The sequence below is a fragment of the Micropterus dolomieu genome, linkage group LG07 (assembly GCF_021292245.1).
Source record: "Micropterus dolomieu isolate WLL.071019.BEF.003 ecotype Adirondacks linkage group LG07, ASM2129224v1, whole genome shotgun sequence".
NCBI classification, from domain to species: Eukaryota; Metazoa; Chordata; class Actinopteri; order Centrarchiformes; family Centrarchidae; genus Micropterus; species Micropterus dolomieu.
This window is the reverse complement of record NC_060156.1, coordinates 26,456,660-26,479,487: the sequence shown is the minus strand read 5'-3', so window position 1 is coordinate 26,479,487 and position 22,828 is coordinate 26,456,660. Positions and strand designations below refer to the sequence as shown.

The following is a 22,828-nucleotide window of genomic DNA, read 5'->3' as shown; positions in this document are numbered from 1 at the left end:
AACAACACTGGTGTTTATGGTTGAAATTCTGTGCAACTGTTTTAAAGTGGCCGTATTTAGATCACAGGGCTGCTTGTTTAAAAATAAAATCCTAATAACTAAAGGTGCAGAAAAGGCCATCATGCCAAGATGACACTACACATGAAACTCCTAAAAAGGTTTTAAGATGATACTCAAAATACTCATGTCAGTAACAAGTGATCTCAAAAGTGATAAGTTTCCACAGACAATTCTCAAACCACTCCTGTAGCATGTAGCATGTATCCACTTCTCAGTGGTGCATCCATGTATTTCATGCAGTCACAGCTTTGCAATACAGCAAATGCACAGCTTCCAGCAGAGCTACAGTGCTGAAAGGTGCATGACCCTCTAACAAAGAAGACACTGTGTAATATAGCAAAACAATAGTTTCTAGAAATGTTTTTATACTTAGAAGCCATTGTAACTTTAATTATACCTGAACACAGTGACTTTTAATTCTTGTGGGTGAGGATGATTCTGGATGAACTATCACTATTTAAATACTGACACTGTTTCACCACATATAGGAGATGTGGGGGAACACACTGTTGAATCCGCTGCTAGAGAACTTTTAAGATCTTCTATCGAGTCCATTTCACTTGCGTGATTACCTTGATGTCGATAGGGTGTGTCTCAGTGGGACAGAGCAGTTTGCGTCGAGCATTGCCACCTTGGTTTATTGTCCAGTACCCTGTCATCTTGACCTCTGGCAGGGGCAACCTAAAGATTGAAGGTCAAATGGTGACAACTGCCTGGTAAGACCTGAACAATTTTGAATTCCTGACATATATTTATATATCAAGATGTGGGGTAACTATGCAAATTAATAGTAAGTGTTTTTGTCACACATCTTGCTGGTTTCGGATTTTTCCATTTTGGAAAACTATGGGTTTCTGAGTGGGATTTCATTGAAAATAAAATTCTAGAGAGGGTAAAGCCCATGTGTGTCTATGTGTGCGAGTCCATGCTTGGCTTGTTGTGTCTGGCCATCTGTTTACTTGTCTTCCCATGAAGCATAACTGGGCTGTGGCCACAGTCTTAGTGGCTACAGGTGGGGGAAAAGACACAACACAACCACAAAACACAGAAATTCCAAGGGGATAAACATGTTGGAGAACCGACAGTCCTCTAACAATAAATATTTCTAGGAATGGAAAAGCAATGAGATACATAAGAGAAACAGTTTTTTGTTTTCCATGTCCAAAATTGGTAATGAAGAGATGAAATATTTGGTTTTATGTACACGAGATGTGGGATATAAACTGTTCAAGATGGGCTTAAATAACTAAAACAGTAATCCCAAAAGATACAAAAGACCCACTGAGCTTGGATGATATAAGGACAGACATAGATGAATAGATCATGTATATCTGATAATAACAAGAAATAGATATAATATACAATCAGTTATGTAATCATTCAAGGAAAATACTTGTTTCTGCCCTGCTCTGATATCTTACTTGAGAGATTTATGGAACTGAATTTATGAACGTTAAGTCAAAATAAAACCACAAGAGACAGAAGAAACAAATATTTTCCTTTATTTAAAAGACAAAGCTGTACATGATCAGACAATGTAGTAGGTATTAGAATCTTTTTTTCCCTTAAAGGAAAGGTGAGGTAATGTGAATGATCTTCGCAGCCATTCATTTAACACTTCAGGACGCAGTGAGGAGACTTCATGGAAGCCTAAAACTGAAACTAGTCAGAGGGCTAAAGACAACATCAGCCGATTTCAAGCACTTCAGAATTTCATTTCTAAAAGCTGCAAATACTCTAAAATCAGAAATATGTCTATCCGGTACACTCTCAGCAAGAGAGGTTCTAACCAGAACCACTGGCCTCTGAGGAAGCACTTTCTGCTGACAAGCCACTCGGAAGGTGGCTTTTTTTTTAAGATCAAAGAGTTACAACAGTAATATCAACAACCATAACAAAGCCACGTCAAACAGTTTTAGAACATTTAGAGGGTGAAAAGGCGATATAAATAATGTTTTGTTAGCTTTAATTAGTAAAATATAGATTGTACCTTTTGTTATTTCTATCTTAAATATTGGTCTATAACAGAATAACAGCAAAATAAAACTATAATTCAATAAACTGAAAACTAAACTAAAAATATAATGCAGCCTTCATTCTGTTTTGTGAGGTCAACTTATCTTTTATTTATTCATCATCTTTTCTTTCTGTTGTCTGTTAAGATGATGCTGAAAATCACAAGCATCTATAGCTTCTGGTACACTTAAAATATCCCACAAAAGATGATCACTGCTGTAAAAAGCAGGCTATGGTGACTTAGGTTTATCGGAAATCTATCTAAGAAACCCTGAGAAAGGCTTCCACCCGGCAAGACAAAATGATTCTCCAATCGTGGCTACTGAAGAATCTCTTTTTCTGAGAGTGTATGACATTTTCAGGAACTGTCAGTGGTACCTGTGCTTCTCTGACCTCAGCCTGCTGACTACAAGCTCTTACAGAGTTTTGGTCCATCCAGTTATTAACAGTGAAAATAGACTGGGTGAACATTTGCCTAGCTGTGGTGGCCCAATGGTTGCAATGTCCTCATGTTAATAGGATACATAACATAACCATGTAGGCTGTCAAGTAATGCCCATGTCATTTATTATCCATAGCCCGACTCTTACTGCTTTCTGACTGGTCTCTGTAACTGCATGACACTATGTCTGTGCATTATTCAGGTACTGTATGAGCCTTTAGTGTGTGTGTGTGTGTGTGTGTGTGTGTGTGTGTGTGTGTGTGTGTGTGTGTGTGTGTGTGTGTGTGTGTGTGAGAGAGAGTGTGTCATCCTAGTGTCGTGTGCTCCTGATGCCTTACTCCTTAGCCAGTTTGACAGAACTGGGCTTGGCTCCAATGGGAATCCCGTGTTTATGCAGCGCTTCAATCAGAACCTCTCTCATGTCTTTGTTGTATGAGTCAAAGTCGAAGACATTTCGCACCACGTTGGCCAACCCCTCATCAGGGAATTTCTGTTGGGAGGAAAAGTGGAGTAGACAAAGAGGGAGGAAGGGGGGATGGGAGGGAAACGGCAGAGAAGAGGAAGCAATAGGGTAGGAATTAGGTGGAAGTAGGAAAGGATCATTGAAAAAGGGGGCAAAAAAGAAAAAGCAGGGGCACAGGGAGAGGGAGAAGAGGGGGAGAAGCAAAGGGATGGAGGAGGGAGTTATGGATAAGAGAGATAGGGAGGATAGTGAGAGGAATGAAAGAGAGATAAAAAAAGGATAAAAGAGCAGGAAGGGTGCCAAGTAGGAAGAAGAATAGGAAAAAAAGCAGAGAAGATGGAGTGAGGAGGGTCCGAGAAGGAAAGAAAGTTAATGTGATTCACAAGTCTTCAACAGGGGTCAATGCAGGGACAGAGTCTGGAGTAAGACATGCTGTCTGCAAGATAACTCATCTCTAGACTCTGACCACAACACTAACATACTCATGCAACGAAAAGTCTTTTTTTCTCTTGCTGAGGCTGTTGCTCACAGCCTTACAGTAATTTTGGTGATGTATTGATAAATAGGCAGAAAAGGCAGAGAAAGAAAGGGATATAAGCAAAGGCAGAGACAGAGGCTACACTTTCAACAGTAAATCAAGTCACTAAAATGTGGGGAAACATCCAGATTGCTGATGAAAATAAAATGACATTTAATTGCACTAACTGAAATCGGTCTCCTTCTCTCCTGATCAGTCAAAACTGTGTGAAAACACAAGTATACGTACTAGTAGCCTAACTTTAAACAGGCGTTTCTCATTATTTTAGACAATTTTACAGTCTAAGTATATATGTTTCCCATAAATGCTGGTTTGCACAAGATACTGGACTTTCAGTTACAAAACAATGATTTTTGATATCTTGAAACATGTATGTCTACAAAACTACGCCAAAGTTCTGAAAGGTTAGACGTCTAAGCACGAGGGGTTATTTAAGCACTTCTGAATTTGGCAAGATTTGTGTTTAAAACAACTCTGATGAAAAAATAAGCTAACAGGATAATAAAAACCACATAGGTTCAATATCCAGTACTGGCTTATTTTAATCAATTGATAAAATACCTGATAAATCAATTGAAAATGAACTAATCCTTTACTTTGAATCCATGTCATTTAAACAGCACTATGTCTACAGTTTTGACGTGAGTAATCTCAAAGCGTGTCTTGACTTTACAGCCCTGGTTCCTGGGGCATTAATAGGACCATAATTACAACTTTCAGACCTAAATATTATGATGTATTATCACTGATAGGCCTAAATAAATGAGTGCATAATCAATTCAAACCTCATCCTAACTGGTCCTAACTAAAACATAGATTTTAAAGAGCACTGGGCTGTATTGATCTGGGTTCAGAGGTATAGCAAAGGTACAATTATGTGAAGTGTAAAATCGTAATTAGGTCCTACATTGGTTACTGCTTAAAAAGAAGCGACTAAATTATCCTGTATCAATCCCACTCCTGCAGACATCAATAGCTGTGGTGACTGATGACCGAACAGGTTGGCCAGTGGGGAAATCAAACATAAGGGCTTGTCCCTGTGCACTGAATTATTGATCTACAATAGTGCAAGCTTGAATCTTAATTTCCCTATTCTCTAAGGCCTGTTCTTACTGTCTCACCGTTATTTTTTCTTGCTCTCTGGCCTACACAATGTGTACATTTCTAAAGACTTAAGACCACAAGGAGACAGGTGAACGTGAAAACCCTGATCACCAAATGCAAATGAAAGAAGCACATGCATATACTGCTGCATGCTGCCATTCACACGAACAAGTTTTTTTCCTTTCCCAAATGGAGTCCCCATTGTAGTCTATTTGGTATGTGGCTCATTCAGACTTAATCCAAAGTGTGGTAGGACAAGGATCACGCTCAGCATGATGTCAGATTTCCAAAGGACGCGTAAGTGAAGCATGACCATAATTACTCACTGTTATCTGCTAAGTTAGATGGATGTTTTGTGGTGCAAATTTGTGGGCTCTGAATAATGAGGGAAGTAGAAGGATAAATGGTGAAATGGGAGGGGGTAGGGAGATAAAGAGGAGATGAGGGTGCGGGTACTGTAAATTTAATTGGCATATAGTTATAATACTTTGAGAGAAAAGATAATGTGATACATAACAGATAATGATAAAAAAAGAAAAGACCAAGAGGACTGAGTCAGGAACACCCTCTCCCTTTGCTGTCATGACTGTGTTGTGAGGACTCTCTTGTATTATTAAAGCATCTAGAAGTGCAGGATTAAGGACACATAATCTTTATGAATTAATGATGAAAAATAGTCTCAGACCAACCGTGAAAAAATCCAACAAAGAAAAGAAAAAGTGTTGTACCGTTGAAGGATATGTATCTTGTGTGTTTGTTAAAGTGTGTAGTCTTACTTGGAGGTGTTTGACAATGTTGACTACCTCTCGGGTGGAATACGGGTAGGTGATGGTGCCCTGGTCGGCCATTGACCTCAGCTCTCCAAAGGCGGCCACCAGCTTCTGCAGTGTTGAATCGGGAACGTTGGGGCCATACTGCTTTAGCATTGCCAGCTCTGCCTGGGGCTTTGGATTATCCACAGCATGGCAACTAAAAATATCACCTGTTCAGAGGACGATAACTAGTCAACCTTTCCTGTAGTGATAGTGCTCAATTTCTTAAAATAAATATCTACATAGCATTTTGTATGGTTATAGTATAGTTTTTTTTTTTTTAAAGAAAACGACCTAAACTGCATTGACGCAATGCTACTCGTTCAGTGCTTGTACTTTGCTGGGCTCTGCAGCAAGGACAAACAGTGTTATTGATGCAGAACGCCCGAAACTAGGCCCTGACAATATAGTCCAGTTGCAGAAACACAGCAGCTGCAGAGCCAGACCAGCCAAGTTCCAGTCTAAGCTGTGCCACCTACAGTCAACAAAGTAACAGCTGCAGTGGCAGCGATTTAAACCTGCAGATGCAGACCTGCTGATGTGCAGCATCTACAGGCAAGCAATGGAACAGCTGCTGCAAGTAAAACTTGGTCTAACTTCTTTTAACTTCATTAAAAGAAATCTTGCTTGGATTAGCTTGCTTGGTGGCCTAGGGATTCATGAATCCACTGCAATGTCCACGGTTTAAGTCTGTCTGGGGACAGGCATCTCTACCTCCCCTCACTTGCTGCCATTGCCACGGTTTCCTGCTGTCTACTGCTTCCTGAGACAGGCCCTCGGTTTTCTATGGATAATTAAAAACCAAATGTAGTAGTCTGAGTACCCATGAAACCAACAGGGCAGAAATCAATTAGATCACATCCTCTTCTGGGAGCCATTTCAGTCCCAATTTCATCCAAGTCCATTAGTTTTCAGATATAGGACTTTGTTATTAATTAAAAGAGAAGATTACTAGTCCTTTGCTGTTGTGGGTGTTGTGGCATGTGTATCTACCTAGAGCTCCAAAAAAGTCATTCCCCAGGAAAGGAAAACCAGGTCGGTTAGCCAGGACAAGCATCCTGAAGTCTGGGTGCATGACTACGGTGTTGGGCCTCCCCTTGGCTTCGTGTGGATCTTTTGAGGAGACATAGTCCTAGTTAGCACATGACAAGCAAACAAACAAAAAAACAGCAAAACAAGCACTCATACATCTGTTTCTGTCTCTACCCTCTTTTTAAATTCTTAATGTTCTGATTATATTTGTGTGACTTAGTTTGTCCTCATAGCAGTGGGAGCTGCCTCAAGTTTGTGTTTATGAAGTCTCAAGGTTGTATTTACATTCCTCTGGGAGGAAGAGCTGCTAAGGAGTGGAGAAGCTGTCAGCAACTAGTGTGATTACGTGGGACTACTTGGAAAAACACGTTTACTGTCCAGCATTATCCAGAATCTACTGGTACCTGTCCATAAAGGCTTTTATCCTGAGCCTCCTTTAGTGGCCTGCATCTGATGTTTTACTTGTGTTTGTCTTCTAGCACATCCAATCCTTAACTCGTCCATTTAACGGTCCTACTTCTGTCTGCACACTGTATCTGGGACATGTCTACTGTCATTATGGTAAACGCTGCATGTGTGTGTGACTGTGCGTATGTGTGTACCTGAAATGATTCTGCGTCCGTCGGCCAAAATCATCTCTCCGCTCTCCACCAGGGTTTTGAGGATGCATGTGACGTTAGTAGGAGCTTTATCTGCCTCGTCAATCACTAAAATATGACCCATCTTCACTGCCTTCACCTGCATACACATATATAGACACAAAATTACTTTACAAAATAAAAATGTACTACAAAGGGTTGCTGAACCTCTATATTAGATTAAAAGAGGAAACATGCACATTACACAACCACCCAGGGTTTTTCACCTATTTTGACTTTTTAGACTTAACCAAGGACCGTGTAGGTGTGCACTATGAATGTATTAAAAGTACACTGCATTCCAAGATAGCACCCAATTAATTCTGCTGTTCATTTTACTACAGGGCTTATAAGCTGAAAAAAAATGTCAGGCCTATAGAGCATGCATACTAGAGAGCGTTTATTGGGCCAGTGTGTCATGTGATACAATACCAAGTGTGGCCACTAGACCAAAATCACCTCACAGCCCAGAGTTATTCCTTGGGGATGGTGTGAACACACCGTCCCTTACTATCCTGTTGCACCTGTTAGGGTAGGACAACTTTAGCATTTATCATATCATGGCCGCCCACCCTGAGTCTAGGTTCTGCTCTAGGTTTTCTGCCTGTTTAAAGGGAATTTTTCTTTGACACTGCTGTCAAGTGCTTGATCATGGTGGGAAATGTTGGGTCTCTATAAATAATATAAGGAATAAGGTCCAGACACCTCCAACGGTCCTGCTCTACATGAAAAGTGCAATGAGATAACTTCTGTTATGAACTGGCGGTATATAAATAAAATTGAATTGAACCTCATGTAAATCTCTGCAAAACTGTGCCCAATTTCAAACTGACAAACAAAAATACTGAAAACACCTGGGCGGGTGCAGGGCTTTTAATTTAGTTTCAGTTCTTTGGCCCTCTGACCTTTATCAGTACCTGATCACTCCAGAAAAGGTGTACATAGACATATGGCTCCTTTTCCACTGCAGACATTTTAACATGTCACAGCAGCATTAGTAGTGGCTTCATTTCATGTCGGTGTTCCAGTTTTTACTATTAAGCATGTTGGCTCATTGGCATAGCTAACTGGGACATTCAATGTAATGGAGCCATCATTAATATTATTAGTTACACCTGTGCTTTTTCTGCCATGACAAGTCAAAATGTCTGCTCCAGACAGAAGGTGAGTCAGCAAAGGGAGCAGTGAAGGTTTGGTATGATAGAAAAAAGGTTTAAAGAGAAAGATTTGTGGGTACAGTATAGAAGCTTGTGGCATAGACACATAGACCACAATGTCTTGTTTTTTGTCAGAGCAAGTAAAACCTGTTTTCACATATGCCCCACATGTCGGACACTGGGGCACCTGGTTCAGTCTGGCCGCTGAGCGGTCGTGGGAATCTGCTGCTGTGACTCACTCACTGAATGCAGCCACAGAGTCACAGAGCAGGACACATTTGATGACTCTTTTCTAGTTAATGTCTGCTCCAAAGTAAATTGCTGAAAGTTATAACTTGAGTGCTTAAGGAGTGCTGCCTTTATGTCACCCCCACATGTAGACAGTTTAGACAGACAACTTTTGAAATTGTGCAGTGCATGAGACTCAAAATGGGAAGTTATTGTTGAGCTACTGCGTGGGTGGCTGGGGTGCAATTTTAAAGCTTTTCTTGTCAAGTCCATTCACAATAATTACTACTTTAACATGTAATCACATCACAAATGTATGGGGCCACAATGTGTTGTCTCTGGGGAATAAATGGCTGCTTTTCTAGATTTACTGGGGTGTAAAACCACTGTCAGAGTCAATTGTCTGCATGGTTTAAAAGATTTACTACATATGCAAAAGGGAAATCATCCTGTTGAAGAAATTACAAAGGAACAGTGGTGGAAAATAATGTACAAATAAATAAAAGTACAAATACGTTGTTACTGTACTTTAGTAGTATTTTTAGTTGTTGCAACTTTTTACTTTCACTTCGTTACATTTCAATGACAAATATCGACTTTTTCTCCGTTACATTCTGCACGAGACCTCGTTACATTGGTATTAGTTGTCTAGGCAGCATACTTGAGTGGAGCTGCACTGAAACACAACTGTAAAACTGATAAAGCCGACTCGGTGCCGACACACGGCATACGTAGTGACAGTCCAGCACAGAGTTGGACGTCCCCGCCTCACTTTCCAGTCAAAGGTGAACGCGAATATTTACAACTTTGATGAGAGGATGAAGAGGGACTATCCTCCTAGGCACGGACTGGACTAATGCAAGATGGGAAGCAGTGAATTCACATTGACTATTAAAAAGCTGATTAGTGGGGCAGACTGGGCAATATGGATGCACATCTGAGTAAATAATAAGCATCACATATTCAGCCCAGTCATTTTATAAATAGTATCTTATATTTGAAAATGTATTGAAGAAAACCTGGAGGAGCCAGTTTGTCAGTAGAGTAGATGCTGGATCATCAGCCAGTACAAACACACATGACCCAGCAGATTGGCCCCCGGTCTTATCAGACTTCATGAGGTCTGAGTAAGTGTGCAGAAGTCTATTCAAACCAGCACTGGATTTTTCTGGAGTTTTCTATTCAGGCTTCTAACAGGACTGTAGGAAGGACTGTAGTGAGAGCATTGTGGTGTCAGGCTCTGTTTTTGCACTGTGAATCGCAGCCAGTCTGTGACAGAGTAGTAACGTAGCTGTTTTTTTGAGTTTTGCAATATAAACATCTGAAAACTGAAGCCAACCTTGCTCTGTTTGGGAGTGTGAGCTGCACTTTATGTGTGTGGACTTTTTGTGAGATTTTGAATTGAGAAGTGTTTCCGTTAGTTTTGGTTTCCGCCTCCTTGTCTCATCTTAACATACCCAATGTCCCAAATGGGGTTCTGTTTCTGTCAGACGGTCTGAAGGGAACACTACCACTACCAGCAGAGCAATAACGCAGACTTATCCTCCCAACATATAGGAAATATCTGTGTGTGTGTGTGTTAGTAACTGACCAGAGGTGAGTCCTCGTACATGATGATGCCATCTCGGACTGAAGGCTGCAGGGTCAAAGTCTGGACGGTTGTATCCCTGGGGGAGAACAAAACAGGGTTCAGGTATTCATTTATGAAATCAAAAGCCATTGCACTTTTGCTTTCATGTATATTTAAAAGAATTAAAAAATATGTGGATTTATTATAAAATATAGAAAATGTGCCTCTACAGCTTGACTTCAAGGTTTCTTAGGAATATATGTTTTTCAATAATAATCCAAATAGTTAACTGGCTCCCAACCACATGTAACCTGGTAATATTTGATAGTATGCCTGCATCCCAGACTTTTATATGAGTGTGTGCCAGTGTGTTTTGGGTTGAATGCAAGGTATAAAAGTATAGACAAATAGTGGCTGCATTTATGATTAACGCTCATTGTTTTCGTTTTACCAGATTTTCATAAAAAGGAGCATGTCAATTTAAAATAATTTTTACCTGAAATGTATACCCCTACACATACAAAACCTGCTGTGCTGCGACCTGTTGCCTTCTTGCTAAACACACCTCAGAAAAGTTTTCAGTTATAAAGAGGTGAAGTGAAAGATGGTAAGAAAAGGCAAATTAGGTGCTGATTATAAGTTCCTTTGAGTTAGAAAAAATAAATATTTAGAGTTGCAGCTAACGATGATTTTAATTCTCGAAACTTCTATAGATTATTTCAACGATTCATCGATGCGTCGTTTAAGAAATACTTTTGCTTGGTGGTGGCGGCGGTGACCCCCCGGTAACGGGATCACCTGTGCACGTTTATAGGTGATAGGCCTAGATAGTTATTGGTCCTTTTGGAAATTCATAGTGCGTCATGCAGCAAATATCAGACCAACAACATCAACAGACCAACAACCAGACAACTGCTTTACAGCACACAAACATCACCCGAGTGAAACAAGTTATACTAAAGGCTCGTGCAGACTACACGACTTTCAGCGTAGGCCGATGACTACACAACTTGCCGTCTTGTGAACTGCGGTAACGTGAGCCGCCGAATGCAAAACCGTGGTCAGGTCAGCCGTCAGCAGTGTTATTTACTTACCTTACCTTACAGGTCAAAGTTCACAGAAATGTTAACTGTCCATTTAGTTTTTGCGGTCGGAGTGTTTTTTTTAGAGTGTAATTTCTCCAAGTTAGTACAGTAAAATGTTCTGATATATGTACCAGTGATAGCAGCACTATGAAAGAGAAGATATGAAACAGGTGGTGTCACCTATTAAGGAACTGTTTTGGTGAAAGGTTTATTTTTCGTTGTTGGAGGGGTTTTTAGAGTGTAATTTCTCCAAGTTAGTACAGTGATAACAGTTATAAAAATACGGGTGAAAGGTAGGGGTGGGTATCACCAGAGGCCCCACGATACGATATTATCACGATATTTATGTTGTGATTCAATTTTATTGCGATTTTAAATATATTGAGATATATTGTAATTTACTACCTTTTTCCAACTACCAATTAGATCCCTAAAGTCAAACTTACTCAACATACGTTTATCTAAAAAGATGCATTTCTCTGTTTGTTCATATCACTTTTTCCGTCCTCTATATGGTCCTGTTAAGTTTTCTAGTGGACTAAAAAAGCAAAAGATTTTATTATTCTAGTACCAAAAATAATGGGAATAATAACAAAATATCGATACATGGACGCAAAGTATCGATACAGTATTGCCATGGCAAATATCACGATACTATGCTGTATTGATTTTTTCCCCCACCCCTAGTGAAAGGATGGATTAGCAGACGCAGGTAGCAGGGATTGTCTGAGCTACAGAGAGAGCTGCAGGGGAGTTAAAAGGTCCAGCTCCCCGACACCCAGTTAACGAATGACTGTGAGGTTACAGCTCACGGCCCAAAACGGAGAACAACAAACGCATGTGGTCACATTTTCAGCTTCAACTCAACAATCAATCAGGATTTCAGTTAAATGCTAAAGTTGCTGTTACTGTTGTCTGTGGTCCGCTGGCAGAACACCGGCTGCTTTCTGATCAGGTCCCATTGTGCTGTTGCCGAGGCGACAATAGTTTCATTTTACGGTGGACGGACGGTAACAGAGTTGTTGTTTTCTTTAGCTTGAAATAATCCCATACTTTGGACACTTTCTTCTTCGTCCCTCGCCATTTTCTCTCTCTTCCTCCACTTTGCAAACAGCTCCATCATAATCACGTTGTGTTCGCAGCGTAAGCGCGATGTGCGACAGTAATAAATGTCCGTGCGAAACAGTGTGCTATATAGTTATATGGATTAAACAAAGCCTCAATGCAAAGAATTTGTGTCGATGCATTTTAGTAATCGATTTAATCGATGAATCTTTCAACCCTACTACATATACCATAAAAATCCAATTTTAACCTGTTTTTTCCGTTTGAAATAAACAACCTTACATGATTATATTGAAAATAATAAGCTCTACTTATACTGTGTTGTTTCAGTGGCCAAACGGCATCCATTACCCTTCAGGTGAGGTGGTATCAGTGAACAGATCTCACACATCTACAGTGCATTTCCATATCTGGTTTCTGCTTTCTCTGAACATCTCTCTCTTCAACCCACCTACCAGCCCTCCCTCCTTACACCCCTCTCTCCTCGATATCTCACAGTGTGACCCAGGAGCTGTCCTAGTTTCCTTCCTGGCTGGATGAATCTCTCTTGCTTTTCTTAGCCACATCTCTGTAGGCTTTCAGTCACAGGCTCCCAAAAGCCACATGCACAGATCTTCCTGCCTCTGCCCTGGTCTAATAATAGCTGCTGTTACAGTAGTAACCAGGCCACATCCATGGTTTGCCCCATTTTGACTTTCACACGACTTTGACAAACTACACACACACACACACACACACACACACGCGCGCGCAGAGCATGCTGATGTTTGACCATGGATGTCATTGCGCACAACAATGAGATTGAATCTGCCATTGGTGTAGGATTGAATATAATCTTGTTTGCATAACTTCAGTTGTTCAGGTCTGTACAAGTGATGACTTTTATTGCCATCCTGTTTGTTGCCTTTTGCCTATCACAGATATCACCCATAACATTACCTTCTTATTAGTACCACAATCAATAGAAGGCCCATCTCCTCTGACTGATCTACGCTACAAGGCTGATTTCACACATTGATTTATGGATGAGTAACCCATGACCTAATTTTCCTGAGGTGTGATCATGACTATTTTTAAAAAAGGCAAAGAACCTGAGTTAACAGGGACTTCTTAATATGGTTTATCTTTAATATGTGCATGTGAAGTCCTTGTTCTGGTAATAGATGGCCTAATTTACTGAGGACTAAGAAAATTGTGACACCCATGCATGGGAAGGAAATGGGTGGCAGGGTTGTAAGAGAAAATGACGACTACTCACATCTCCCTTATACATAGTATGCTTTGTTGCTCCTATCAGATAACTACAAGTGCCTAAAAGAAACATGTAATTATTACTTCTGAAAAGGATCACAATTTGGCAACCACAGTAGATCCAGGTGACTATTTTAGAAACTGATATTCTGCTAGAAAGCTTCTCAAATATCCATCAGTAGTAAGCAAAAACGCCACAATGGATTGAACCTGAGACTGAACTTTTAATGCACAAAACTAATCACACATCCCTCAACTGATAATTGATTATGAAATTGTGAGGTATTCTGCAGCTGCTGGCCCACACAAGAAAAACTCCATCCATCCAATACACAAGTTGGATTCACATGAACTGTCTGAAAGAAATTGAATTGAAAAGAATTGAAAGAACCTATTATGCTTGTTTAGAAGAAGACACTCAGAGAAAGTTTGAGACAGTGACCCAGAATGGAGAAAGTCAGGCAAAAGAGAAGCTGCCTGGAGAAGCTTTGAACACTGAAATGGGATTACAAAAGAGAATAAAGAGAGATTTCTTCCTAACTCTCTGCAAAACTCTAGATGCAGAGAGAAAGTTCACAAGTCGAGGTTCAAAAAAACTTTTCCAAGCCAACATGTGACATAATTTAGATCTTCTAGTTCCTCAACTTGTTGAGTGTCATACTCTGAAATAACATGTTGATTCTTCTCACCTGTGGAGCTGTAGATATTCTCTGGGCCTGTTCAGAAGGTGCAGGAACCGATCCACTATTTTATTCTTACCCACACCCTATGGAAGGATACGAGAACAAAACAGCGACCAGCACAATTAAATTCTATTAGTCTTAATACACAACTATGTTTCAGTAACTGGTAATATGCTGTGAAGAGAGATAAAGAGGTGTCTATTGCATCTGTAGGGAGGCAGCACTGAAAGCTGAGTGTGTCCCTTAGTTTTGATGGTGCTACGTTCTGACAGGGGTTGTTCTCTGGGACTCCCACTGGCTTCCCACAGAGCTTGCCTCTCCTGGATGGTTGCAGAGTCTGTCAGACGTCCAGTAAGCCGCTGTGACAGCTCCTAATGTCTCAGCTTCGCCCATGCATGGTCATGCACTCAGATTTGCAAATAGCTTCGCCCACTCAGTCTCTCTCACATGCGCGCGCACACAAACATTAATGCAAAAAATCACCCACGGACAACCTCCCCTGGGCTGCCAGTACAACATGTCCACTTTCACTCCCTCCTCCTCCTCCCTCCTCCCTTTAACCCTGCCCATCAGGACCTGACTGGGGGCACAGACTGTCCCTGAGGAAGTGCTACATGCTTCCTCATGCCCACAGTGAGCGGAAGGAGTTGGAAGGTGACATCAGGGTGCAGGGAGCTGGTTTCATAACTTCTCTTCCATATGGGGTCGGGAATTTTAACTAAAGCAGAAGTTACAGTATTTTGCACTCACCTGGTTGCCCACCAGAAGGAGGTGCTCTCCCAATAGAAAGTCTTTCAACATGTCCTCCATCACCATCATGTGCTGCAGAGAGATTTAAACAGACAAACATTCAACTGACAAATAGTTCAGAAACGGAATCGCATTTCACATATGAAAAAAAGCACTGTTGTCTCCTTTTGATCTTAAAACCACATGGTTTGTGCAGAAATGTGGAGGTTTGCCTTTTGTCAACTGTGTTTTTACTCTGAAGAGAGAAAACAGGTCATTCAAAAGTAGAACATCGTTCTTGCTCTCATCCTATCTCACCCTATTCCAATCTTATTTCAGTCTCTAATACAAGCAGGCAGAGGAAAAAGGGCAGAATGAGGACAGAGAGAAAGAGAGAGGGAAAGAGAAAAATCTGGGTCACACAGCGTCATCAGTATTGCCTGAGGAAGTCACAGTGTCATTTCCTTGGCTGGTTCCTTTCTGGGCACGCTATGGTTCGGTCACACTGGGCCTCAGCAGCCAATAAGATGGGGATCAGACATGAGACACCAACAAAAATTGGCACACAAATGTTTCACCTGATAAAATCTAACTTCTACCTTACATGGGCGTGTCGATTTATCCAAAAGTCTCTTCAACGTCATTTTCCATTAAAACATTCCAAACTTGATATTAACTAAACTCAAATCAAATGAATTTAACTGCTGAGCAGAGCAGTAACTGATAACTAACAAAATGTCATCAGCTGACGTCAACCTATTCATTATTCTGGAGGATGCCACTAATGGGGTAAAGTCAAGTCATTATCTCCAGGTAGGATTTATGTTAATACAAGAGATCAATAAACATGATACTGAGACTAACATATTATAAGCACAACAGCTTCCAGGCTGCTGTATATCTTAACGTGTGTTTAACATAGAAATTTAAAGTTGAATTTAAAACCGTGAAGATGTAGGAACAGTATGCCTGTGTACTGTATACTGGCAGTTTTGCTTGCTTTCCTCTTTGTGCCACCACAAAAGCGAGCATTCTTCAGGTTTGACCATGGACAGTGACAAAATAGGACTGGGAAGAATGTAGAGAAAATATTTCGCTGAGTGCTTGGAGTTCTGCCCATTTTCACACCTACAGCATACAAACTTGGACAATTACTGCATAAAGTGGGTGTGAATGTCGTATTTTTGATGTCTGAAAGTTACAAAAACTGGCTCCAACATACCCGAGTGATTGAGTGAAAACAACTACAAGTTAACTACAGCGATTCAATAAAAACAAGAATTCCTTCAATGCAATTAAAGTCCAAACGCTTTCTCATCCAACTAAATGAATCAATAACAGCAAATCAGAGGTCAGGTAAAGTGTGCTGGGGCAGACTTTACTGGAAGGCCTGGACTGAGATTAGCCTCTCTGAGAAGGACTACGATGTATCTGAAGAGGGCCTAGCAGGAACAACAAAGAGCATGGCCTTGGAAAATGAACGCTAATACCAGAACTAAAAGTAAAATCCTTCATAATGAAATAATGTCACACACTGCAACAAGGACAGAGTAAAAAAATAGACTGGGGTAAAAGAAAGGATCAGAGTTGTTTTTTCATTAGTGTATGACCTCATGTGAAGTCACAATGTGATGAATATTGTGTGATGAAGAATACGTAGAGTGATCTTTCTCAGTTTGAGAGAAAGAAAATAAAAACAACAGATCATTCTTAGGCTTTCTGCCGTTATGTGATTAAATCTGGTTCACGTCCCAGAAATGAACGTCTTTTCTGGCTCTCTTTTACAATCACACCAAGTATTAAGTGAAATGTTATCTTGCAGTTAGAGATTTAGTTTATTGTGACATGTGTCTCACTTAAGTAGATGTTTGGTTGTCCCAGTGGAATTACCTGAGGATTGTCATAGAAGAGCACGTCTGGAACCTTCATTTTCTCGTTGGCTTTGTAGATGGGAGCAGATACATTGCCAATAGTCAACACACCATCCTTTACCATACCTACAGAAATACAGGAGAGGAAATCACTTTGTGTGTGTTTTCTATTCCAATAACTCGGTAGCTTCTTTAATCATATTTACTGATGGAGGGGAGGGAGCTGTTCCTTATACCTCAACCTAGGGCTGGACAATAAAAGAATAACAATAATTATTGCGATATAATTATATTCAATAACATTATAAGAAATTTTCAATAAATATTCAATAATTTTATTCACTTGAAACATACACGAATTAGGACCTAATTTTTTTTTTTTTATAAAGATATTTATATTGTTGACTGAAAAAAAGCATTTACTTAATTTTACTCATGCATATTTGTTGACAAATATTTGTTTTGAAAAAATTGTTTTGAATGTTCCACCTCAGATTTGTGAAGTGATCCTCTGTTTGGCATCAAGTGTTGACCATAAAGAAGAGTTTAAACCACAATTAACCATCAGGTTTCTTCAACTTTCACAAAAATCAACCTTTAAACTCGAAAGAAATAACAATTTGACATATCGTGACAATTATCAATATCGAAAGATTTGAAACTTTTTATCGTGATAACATTTTTGGCCATATTTTGACCAGGAGTCTAGACAGATTCTGCTCAATATAGTTTTACAATTAATGCAATTTTTTTTTTAATAATTCAAGTTTATTGACGGTAGCTACAGCATAATAAATTAAATATTTCATGTAATTAGACCTATCAATAGCATTATTAGCTAATATGAAATGCATTACTCCTCCAATATGCCACAATCACTTACAGGTTTAAATTAACTCCCAACAAATTTGATTGGTGCTATGAGCATACACGCACTGATCATGAAACTCACAAATAAAACACTAATCAAATACATTTTTCAAATCATTACTGTGCCTCAGCTCTTAGAAAAATCCAAATCCATATATTTGGTGTGAATAGTTATTTTCTTTGAGGATACTGAATCTTACTTTCCATCCGTGTCTTATAGATAAAACATTTGTCTGTGCTGTAGTTGTTTAAAGTCAGAGGTGGAAACTGGGAGCTACATCGTGAATGACCTCAGTGTACTAACACATTGGGGGGAAAAAACATTAATGCAGTAAAAAAAAAAAAAAAATAGGTTGCTGACTTCAATAACTAGGATCTTTTAATCATATTAAAAAGTGCATATATGGTGGTTGATTTTAACACACACCACACAGAAATCAAATGTAGGGGATGTATAATTTTATTATTAAATATAGAATTTATACTGTAACACTGATAGTGATCCAATGGGCAGTCTACCATCGAAACCACAGCCTTAACCAGGAAAAACCCTAAAATAGCAGCAATTTCTTACTCTATGAAATGTTTTTAAAAACGTTGACTAGCTTAAGAAATGGTATCTAGATAGCAGAGTGGAACTTACAGCTGAAGTCTCGAGTGTTTTCAGCATGATCTGGTGGGTCCTGTATGGAGCAGTTGGCGAGGCTTTTTTCAAGAGAGGCCCGGGCCAGGCTGGGCAGGAACCTAAAGCACACATAATTAATCACTCATGTACACAACCATATATCATAAAAAGAATGCACTTTTATAGAAAATTTACAAAAGTGCATCACAACCCGGTTAGAAACACAGAAACAGGAATCTGAGTGAGTGCGCATATGTGTGTGTACCTGGCAAGACAAGCCTTATTGACAGCGTGAGCAATGTTCTCCTCGGGGTACTGAGCAAGGCGGCGACAAATCCTCAACAGCTGTCTGGTGGAGAGAGAAGAAGCCAGAGACTGTGCCTGGAGACACACACCATACACAAATAAATTACTTAGATCACACATGTAAACAAAGCACAGACACACACACACACACACACACACACACACACACACACACTTACGGTGGGGTCGTTCGTCTTGCGGAGAGTGTGTGAGAGGTGCAATAGCTGCTCTGCTGCTTCCTTTGGAACATTAGCAGTCTAAAAAGTGAGAGAAAAAGAAAGAGAAGGACTGATGACGAGGATGGTATTTAGATAACAACACTAAGTTGCCAGTAAATTAGGCACACCTAGCTAAAATTACTGCAGTCTAATACAACAGTCCTGCAAAAAATCCTACCTTCATGAAGGTTATAATGTTCACTTTGTGTTGAAACTGTTTAAGAGAGGTGTTGAGTCAACTTTTGAGGATATGGTAAGGATTTGGGGTGCTCTCACTGATATAAATGGGATGGACAAAATAATAGACACACAATTGAACAACACTACGAACTACAATGTGCAGGGCATACACATGTGATGTGTGAAGACACAACATGAAACACCAAATAACAGAAAACAATACAGTTCACCACAGTCTATTGCCAAGTCGAGATGCCGGGCAGGTAGCAGGATATTAAATGCTAATGAAACCAAGAAGCCACAACAAATCAACAGGTGTCTTTGCGGTTAAGTGGTAAAGATGCTAATCATGTAATGTCAACATTTCCTGCAACATTCACCTCCTCTCTCTCCCTGTGTTTTAAAAGGCAAAACCACCACAACAAATATTTAAAGAATCAAATTACAAATAGACACCATAGCCTGAAGGTGACAGAGGAACTAGAGCTAAATAAACTTTAAAAACCAAAACCACAAATGCTACTGAGCAGCTTCACCATGTTTAATCCCACAACTCAAATTGAAAGTTTGTTTGTGTTAGTGTATCAACACACCTGAGACTGGCATATGAATAGGTGAATCAAACCATGCAACACAACATCCCACTGAAATGCCAAACAAGGTCTGTATTTTAGTTTGTGTGTAACTGTGCGTGAGGCCAACAAGTTGCTTAACATCACCCCTTTCCAGTATGACTGCCAAGTCACAATTTATTTGGAAAGATTCCTGTTGCTGAGCTCCACAAAAGGCCAATAATGCCCGGTCACATCCTGCACTAAACTTTGTTTACCAACTCAGTTTGTTTTGTTTTGAGTCCTGGCTGAAAGGAGCACTGCATATAAATATCATTTTTCATACTCACTTTGAATAAGTTCCAGATGAATATGTTTCCCCTGTAATAGCCCCTGCACTGTTAAACTCTACACATACGTTAGCAAGTCTCTCCTCTAACTAGTCAATTGCAGACCAAAGGCAACTTCCTGGATAGAGCAGAGTTTCAAATGTCTCTGAGAAAACAAAATGTGCAACTGTTTAAAAGCTTTGAGGCAAGAAATGAAGACAATCAAATTAAAGAAACAGCACAGAAGCAAATAACAATTACTGATTATATTTTAGGCTGCTGATAAGACCGCTGACATATTTAACACCTCTTTATTAACAAACTCACCCTTTTGAGTTTCCATTAGCTTTAAAAAAAGAATATACCATCTTTACCAGTTAGATGCAAGTTTCTGTACACAGGCCACTCCTGTAAAATGTAATTTTGTTCTAATTTCTTAATTTAAACAGGAATCAGAACAAGATTAACAAACCAAAGCAAATGAGATTAAATGTATCTATTGTCAATGTGTGTGTGTTGAGAAAATTTACAAAGTCAACGAAAAATATAAGGTTGTAAAAAATACATTTTCAGTGTATTGATCTTAACATTTTATCACAATAATGGTTACACTAACATGATATTGGCTTGTTCACACTTATATTGATTATTAAACATTCAAAAAGATATACAAAGCAGTAACCAGTGCAATAAAAAAAAAAATACATTTGTCAGGAGATTTAAGTATGGAAGAGGTCTCACCAGTCCCTGTATGAGGCCCATCTCCTCTGCTTTGGCCAGGGGGGTGACAGTGTGGTAGAGGAACATAGTGAGCAGCTCTGGGCCCAACCACTGCTGACCTCTGTTGTTGCTGCTGCTGCTTGTACTGGCACCCACAACAGGAGGCTCTGCCAGGGCCAGCACCCTGAATGACGGATGGATGGGGAAGACTGACCTGAAAATACAGAAACGCACACGCCGGATAACAGTTACACACTAGCAGTGGAAGACACACACAGTTTAACATCTGTTGAGCCATGTTCAAGCAGATGCAGAGTGCAGGTGCACATGGTGTGTGCAACTGATGCATATATGAGTGTGTGTGTGTGTGTGTGTCCAACCTAATCTATGTCAGGGACAAGTACATGACTTTTGACAGCTGGCTGTGTAATCATCTGATTCAAGAGGACAGCAAAGTCCATTTCTATCACCCCACAGGGACGCCGACACTGCAACTGGATATATTTACTCTAATGTGGGCGGAAGCGGGCACTAACCATCATCATCACTGGATGAGTGTGTGGGAAGAAATTTCATACATGAAGATATCTGAGGCTGTTAGCGGGCTTAACCATGCATGTTCCACTATCTATCCACATGCCTTACTAATAAAAAGTAAGTTTGGGTTTTGTCTCTCTTGTTTACACACTGACTTTCTCCCTGTCTTGCTCTCTTTATTTGGTTTTCAAGTAGTCAGTTGAATAAATCTAATTTAAACATCAGTAACACTAAACAACATTGCCATCCCCAAATCCAAATCTGATTGGCAAATGGTAACAATTTCACTGCCGCATGTGGTTTTAGTTAACTATCCGGGAAACAGGGACATGATCGATAATGTTTTCATCTACAGCCTTAAGCAAAATTGGGCTGCGTGTGTCTTGTTTTAATTGCAGGATAAGGCAGAAAGGTTTTCAATAGGAAACACTGTCGCGGGCGGGAGTGATCACAATCTCAGCAGGAGCGGGACGGTGCATCTGCGGGAGCGGGCGGAAATGCTCACACATTTTGTCTGAGCCACAAGAGAGGAGGAAGAGGAAGTGGGTTTATTTCAGCCCAGACGCCCCACCACAAACATCCTTCCTGCCAGCTTAGGTGGGTTTTTAAGACGTACACACACGAATGTGCATGTACACACACACACACACACACACCATTTCATGAGTCAAATACAGGGAACAGTTAAGGTCAAGACCAACAATAGTTATTCACACAATATATTTATGGCAAACATTACAACCATGTAAAATGCTGTCTCATAGTTCCATTTACCACTGTGCAGTGTTTTAGCCTCTAATAATCTTACAAAACTGATCAATCTATCAAAACTGGCCTTCCTAGACACATATTTTCACCAGTCCCCACCACAGCAGACCCAAGTATTCTCTTAAGTTTGGACTAGTTTCAGTCTGAACACCTGACAGGAGACTCAGATTAAGTTGGATGATATGAATACTGATCCAGAAGGGAGAAGTAACATACAACACAAACTTACAGTAAGCATCACTATTCATTTCTTTCATTTTGAATGAAAGTTTTGTACTCACCCATCTCTCTCTGTAGATATCCCTGAAGTCAAAAGACCCCAGCATCACAGATCTGAACGTCACTCTCTTGGTTTACCTGGAATACTATTGTCTTTACTTTTGTATTGTCCTCCCTCTCTGTTGTCTCTCTGACTCTTTCTTCCTGTTATGGCGCTAATCATGAATGTAGCTATTGTTGTTTTTAAAAAGCCAGGGGCCACAACTGTCGTGTTTCCATGTTTGACGCAAATTCACTTTCAGAAATGCACCTAAAATGTTCTTGGTCTTTCCCACACATTACCCGTAAAGCTCTGTGTGCAGACCTGTGTGTGTGTGTGTGTGTGTGTGTGTGTGTGTGTGTGTGTGTGTGTGTGTGTGTACCTCTCTTGCATTTGCTGGTCACTGAACTGCAGTTGTTCCTTTAGTGTCTGGTATCTGTCCCACCTCAGCAGCTTGGTCCCATCGTACAGATCTAACTCCCTGTCGTGGAGTAACCTGGGACACAAAACAATGTGGAATGAGTAGGTAAAGGTCGAAGTGTGTTACTCTCTTAAATTAGAACAGACTAACTAATTTAGAGGAGCACTCAGGAAGAACTAACAAAAATATAACACAGAATACAGAAGATAGTATATATCAAGATAGATAGCAATATCAACAAAGCAATCCTGCAAGCAAATAATGGAGACTTTTTTTTTTTTTTTTTTTTTTTTTTTTTTT

At 40.0% G+C, this 22,828-nt stretch overlaps 1 protein-coding gene across 3 annotated transcripts in view; it reads right to left on the bottom strand.

Moving 5' to 3' along the window:
• vwa8 (von Willebrand factor A domain containing 8) overlaps positions 1–22,828 on the bottom strand; it is a 70,743-nt gene that overhangs the window by 30,749 nt on the left and 17,166 nt on the right. For 2 of the 3 annotated variants that reach the window (XM_046053429.1, XM_046053431.1), the window contains exons 15-27: positions 20,565–20,757; positions 18,725–18,802; positions 18,505–18,620; positions 18,258–18,358; positions 16,764–16,870; positions 14,895–14,966; positions 14,151–14,227; positions 10,082–10,157; positions 7,070–7,205; positions 6,429–6,548; positions 5,400–5,605; positions 2,857–3,008; positions 633–741 (exon numbers count right to left, since the gene is read on the bottom strand). In XM_046053429.1, the coding sequence (XP_045909385.1) occupies positions 633–741; positions 2,857–3,008; positions 5,400–5,605; positions 6,429–6,548; positions 7,070–7,205; positions 10,082–10,157; positions 14,151–14,227; positions 14,895–14,966; positions 16,764–16,870; positions 18,258–18,358; positions 18,505–18,620; positions 18,725–18,802; positions 20,565–20,757 (1,543 nt within the window). Of the gene's footprint in view, positions 1–632; positions 742–1,545; positions 2,778–2,813; positions 3,009–5,399; positions 5,606–6,428; positions 6,549–7,069; positions 7,206–10,081; positions 10,158–14,150; positions 14,228–14,894; positions 14,967–16,763; positions 16,871–18,257; positions 18,359–18,504; positions 18,621–18,724; positions 18,803–20,564; positions 20,758–22,828 lie in introns of those variants that run through there. The other variant, XM_046053432.1, reaches the window with a different exon arrangement.